This window comes from Rhinopithecus roxellana, chromosome 10 (assembly GCF_007565055.1).
Source record: "Rhinopithecus roxellana isolate Shanxi Qingling chromosome 10, ASM756505v1, whole genome shotgun sequence".
Taxonomy (NCBI): Eukaryota; Metazoa; Chordata; class Mammalia; order Primates; family Cercopithecidae; genus Rhinopithecus; species Rhinopithecus roxellana.
The window spans coordinates 115697258-115702093 of NC_044558.1; the positions used below are offsets into that span (position 1 = coordinate 115697258).

The window sequence follows — 4836 nt, forward strand, 5'->3', positions numbered from 1 at the left end:
CTACCATATAACTAGCTAAAATAGAATAATTACAAAGTGAATAGGGACACAGAAGAGGAAGAATATAAACAGTTTCCTGATTAGTGCCACAGTGTGCCATGACTAGAGCACTAAGAAACAACTAAAGCTAACAAACCAGTCTGGCACAGAACCAAGAGGGAGGGTTGTTCTTTTTCAGTTAACCTTAATACTGGTGGTGCATCTAAGAGACAGCATTGCATCAGCAATAGCTCATAATAATAAAAACAAAATCATGGAATGAACTTGATGTATGCTCAGGATCAGAAAAATCAACAGTATTTGGCTATTAGCAGTTTAGTCACATGTACACAAAGATTATATCACATACAAACACTTAGTCCAAGTCATATATCACCAAGCTAATAGAAAAAGAATAGCAATTCCAAACATTTTGCTAGCACATAACTTTGCAAAAAATTAAATTAGTAAAAAAAGAATCATGCAATTTTACATTTTTTGATGCTTGTTTTCAAGCTGCTACCAAATTTAGAAAATCACTTCCCTTTATAACAAAGGGCTTTCAGAATCTAAATATCAAATGAAATTCTAGCATTTAAAAGAGTTTATTAGACACATACAATTACATTCAATGAAACTATGAGTGAGCTACAAAATGGAAAATTAAGAACTCACATTGATAAAACCTCAAACACATCTCAGAATAAATTCAAGCTTTTTAGCTTAACATCTATATCTTTATCAACTTTTTAATGCAGAAGGACCCATTTTAAACACTTAGGTAATAAAATTCAATGTTCTATGCTAAATGCAGAGAATTTTATAGTCCACAGCATGATTTATAGTTACATTATCACTTTTCTTCCACAATGCTTACATTACTTCACAATTATAATAATTATTAAGCTATTGATATGAAGCAGAACACTTCCTCAAATTAAGGTACCTTTCGCTGTAGGTAGCAAAGACTGCCTTCCTGCGGTAAGTAAAGAAGTGACTCTTGAAATACTGGGTGGAATTTCTTTATCCAACATAGCACCAATGCGCTGGCAATACAACAGATATCAGGAGCCACATGCTTGTTGGACGAGACCAGTTCCTTGTAGCTCCTGTTGTGCTCATTGCCCTCCCAGTCCAACCTCTTCGGCAACAATTGGTACTGCTCCAACTCATGGACCAGCACCTGGGCCCCTCTCCAACACAGACCCGCCGAGAGGTACCGCGCGATGAGGAAGTACAGCTCCAACTCCCTGAGAGGCACCGGGCCTCTGGTGGACGAGGCCTCCGCGGTGGCCGGCGCGTGGCGGGAGGCGGGAGCGAGCATGTTAGCCAAGTGCGTGGGCCGCGCCGAGGCCTGACCGGGCCGGCGTCCCTTCTCAGGCACGTACTCCAGCGCCATCGTGCCGTGCACGCAGCCCTAGTTCCTGTTTTTTTTTTTTTTTTTTTTTTTTTTTTTTGCATTAGAGTCAACTGGGAAGCTTTTATTTTTCTCCCAGATTTATTGAGGTATACTTAACAAATATAAAATGTAAAATTGTATATATTTTTTAAAATCAGTATTTTCTTAAAAATTCAACGTTATATCCCTGAAACAAGAACTATTTCGGTTATCTTTGTGCTCTCTCCTCAGCCCCTAAGTAGTTTCTGCTCATTCTTATCTCCACTATCACGATCATATGTCCTCTAATGTTTTTAAATCATCATTGTCCTCATCTACTATTTCATTATCAGCAGTACAGCTTCTATATGAAAGGTAGGACAAGTGCTTGATTCTTTCTCATTATTTATCATCTTCACTGCCTTTTAGCTGATTTATTCTGGCAGAATTCTGACTTCTACCGTTCTTTTGCCCTTCCAATTTATATTACATGTAGCTATCAGATTACTCTTTTCAATGCTCAGGTCTGACCAATTGCTATTACCCAATTATATTCAAAGCAGTCAAGACATTCTTTATAACCAAATGTGACTCTACTTTTCATCTGTATTTCCAAAGTACTTTTAAATTACACTTCTAAAGACAACTTAAAATTTTTGCTGCCATATAGCTTAGGCTATATATATGATTAGTGGACCATATTTTAGAATTAGAGCCAAAATTCTAGTGGCCACAGACTACAAAACCAGTTAAATAACACTTCTTATGGAAGTCTTAACAAGGTTTATTTCTTTCTGGGCTTACCATGGTAATCATTTATGCTTGGTGAGAATGCAGTTTGTTAATGAATGGACTCGAGTGTTTTAACAGCCTAGATAAATCAATTTTTATTCAGATGGTGTTACTTTCTGAGAGTTATTTGCAACACAAACAACAAAACATGTCATAATAATAAAACAATACATCATTAAGTTTTTGGTGGAAAAATCTGTTCAGGTTTTTTTCTTACAGCAGTAATGCTTGTTATAAAAGTCTAATAATATAGAAATGTGGAAAGTCAAATGTGAAAGTCTCCCTTCATGAATCTCACAGCCGACCATTAATAATTAGATTTGTATCCTTTAACATTTTTTTCTATGTACATAGAGCCATTTGAAATAAAAGAGCCCTTCATGTTATTTCTGTTACAGAACCAGGAAGATCCTGATAAAGACACTGTCTGCACTCCACCCAGATTCCCTTGGAGTCTATGCGCTGTTTCTGGGTTCATCCTCCAGCCTCAGTGTGTTTGCTGTAAGTCTGTCTGTCCTTGGGCTCCTGGAGGAGTTTTGCAGTGCACAGGTGATGGAAGTACTTGGGAATTTATGTCCTACTAGATCAGTCTGTAGTTAATGACTGGTGCATGAAGAATTCACCTCCAGAGCTCTTCTGGGATTTGGCTGAGGCTGGAACTTTGCCTCAAATTGCACCCTTGTTTGATTTCCTCTTCACTGTCCCATTGGCCCTCCTCTCTGCAAGTGTCTTTGCAGCACTTTCTTCCTATCACCTGCATATAAATCCTTGTCTCAGGGTCTGCTGGTGGGGAACTCAGCACAGGGAAAGTAGGCAAAGAACTGAACAAAACTGACATACTTAAGGGAGAATTTGTGACTCTGTTTCAACTTGTCTTCAACTAAATGACCTCAGGCCTTACACAGGGCCATTGAAATTTCCCTATTAGAAATGTGGTTACACATTTAAGACCCTTAAAATTATAAAAAGAGATTTTAAATAGTGACAATTAAGACTCAACACCAAACATAGTGTATAGTTTTATAACTGTTCTCTGACTAAAGAAACAAATAAAACCACTTCTCATTATCAAGATCCTCCAACTACTTGCAATGCAGGAGGAGGCAACTTTATAACACAAAGCAGTGGAAAAAAATTATTTAAAAGTGATAGCGTATAATTAGATTCACATGACTTATGTTGTGGACTTTTAGAAAAGTGGTTAAGAGTTCTGTTCTGAAGTTACCAGGAAATGCTTCACTGCAAAGTTGAAATTGAAATTGAGTCCAGAAAGCTGTAGCATCTAGATAATGGCAAGTCAGACATTCTGAATACTTGGTGTACTTCGGGGAAAGAAGGTGGCGTTAGGGGGAATTCTTTGACTAAAGCAAAAGATGTGGGTTCAGGAATTATGTTCTAATGAGTGTTATCTGGTTGGATAGGCAAGGTAGGGTCAGATAATGAATGGACCATCTCAAATGCTGGGCTAAGAAGTTTGGGCTTGATTAGAAAGGCTACAGTGAAAAAGCATACATGTTTAAGCAAATGGTGTGTTGAGGTTCTGTAAAGACTTACTTAGCTTTAGTGTCAGAGAATTAATTGTGACAGACAGAGGCTGAAAATTTGTTGGAAACTGCAAGTCTGTACAAGAATAAAACTCTAAATTTGAGGGAATGGCAGTGTAGAAATGAACACTAGCGATCATAACAAGAAAAGATGGTACTGATTATTAGGGGAGGAGTAAAGAAAAGACTCGAAGATAGGTCTAGTTTAAGCTTGAGTGATTTGGAAATGTAATGGAAAGCAATGAAGCTGAACTTAAAGCAAGAAAGGTTTATTCAGGTGGGAATGTTCCTTAGTTTGAATTTTGGGCCCTATAGAATTAAAGCAGGATGTTCTGGTGGAAATGTCCTGGAAATATGGAACAAACCTGACTGAAAAATTAATGTTAGAGTTACAAAGTTTGGATTGGTAGACATGAGAACTTAAGCAATGGAAATAGATGCATTCTTAAGAATGGAAATATAGAGAGAAAATAACTGGAAATGGGAAATTAAGACCACTCGAGTTATGTTGAAAGATTTCATTACATCTGAATGGAAATTGGAGGATGTATGCTAGTTTACCCAAAAGGCAGCCTGTTTTGTTAATTTAACACTACATTAAACTAGGAAAGATAACCTCTTTCTCCGTGGATCCTCCATTGAGCTTTGGTTCATTAGAATTCCCTCATTCCTTCTTTGGGAAAGTGGAATGGGAAAGTCAAGGGTGTGGGGGGAGAATAGGTGACATCTCCTGGATTTTCTCCTCCTGTTCCTCCCCATTCCCACACTCTATTTTCTGCATACTTAGATTTGGGGTAAACTCTCATTGTATTTCTATGTCAAGACCTGAATCCCTCTGGATGGGGTAGTATATTATGTCAGTGGACAGTTAAACTCACCATCTTTTTTATTTCTTTTTGTTTTTTTAATCTGATGACTGAAGACAGCACCACTCTTCATGGTTCAAAAGATCTAGTAAGGACTAATGAGAAAAATTTGAGAGGGCCCAGGGGATGCATATCTATAGGTATCTCACACCACACGCAGGCAGTTTATTGTCTTTAGTTCCAGTAAAAATAGCCCATTGGGAACCAATTCAAAATCTGTGGAATCTGGTGTTAATGTGAAGTGACTCTTGCTCTTGCAAAGAAATCCACTTTAGAA

General features: G+C 37.7%; 1 protein-coding gene across 1 annotated transcript; it reads right to left on the minus strand.

The window, feature by feature from the left end:
• Positions 1-490: 490 nt before the first annotated feature.
• Positions 491-1393, minus strand: LOC104662550. The gene has a single exon (XM_030939884.1). It carries the CDS (start codon positions 1376-1378, stop codon positions 917-919), a length of 462 nt encoding a protein of 153 aa, XP_030795744.1. The 5' UTR covers positions 1379-1393; the 3' UTR covers positions 491-916.
• Between the last annotated feature and the right edge of the window lie 3443 nt (positions 1394-4836).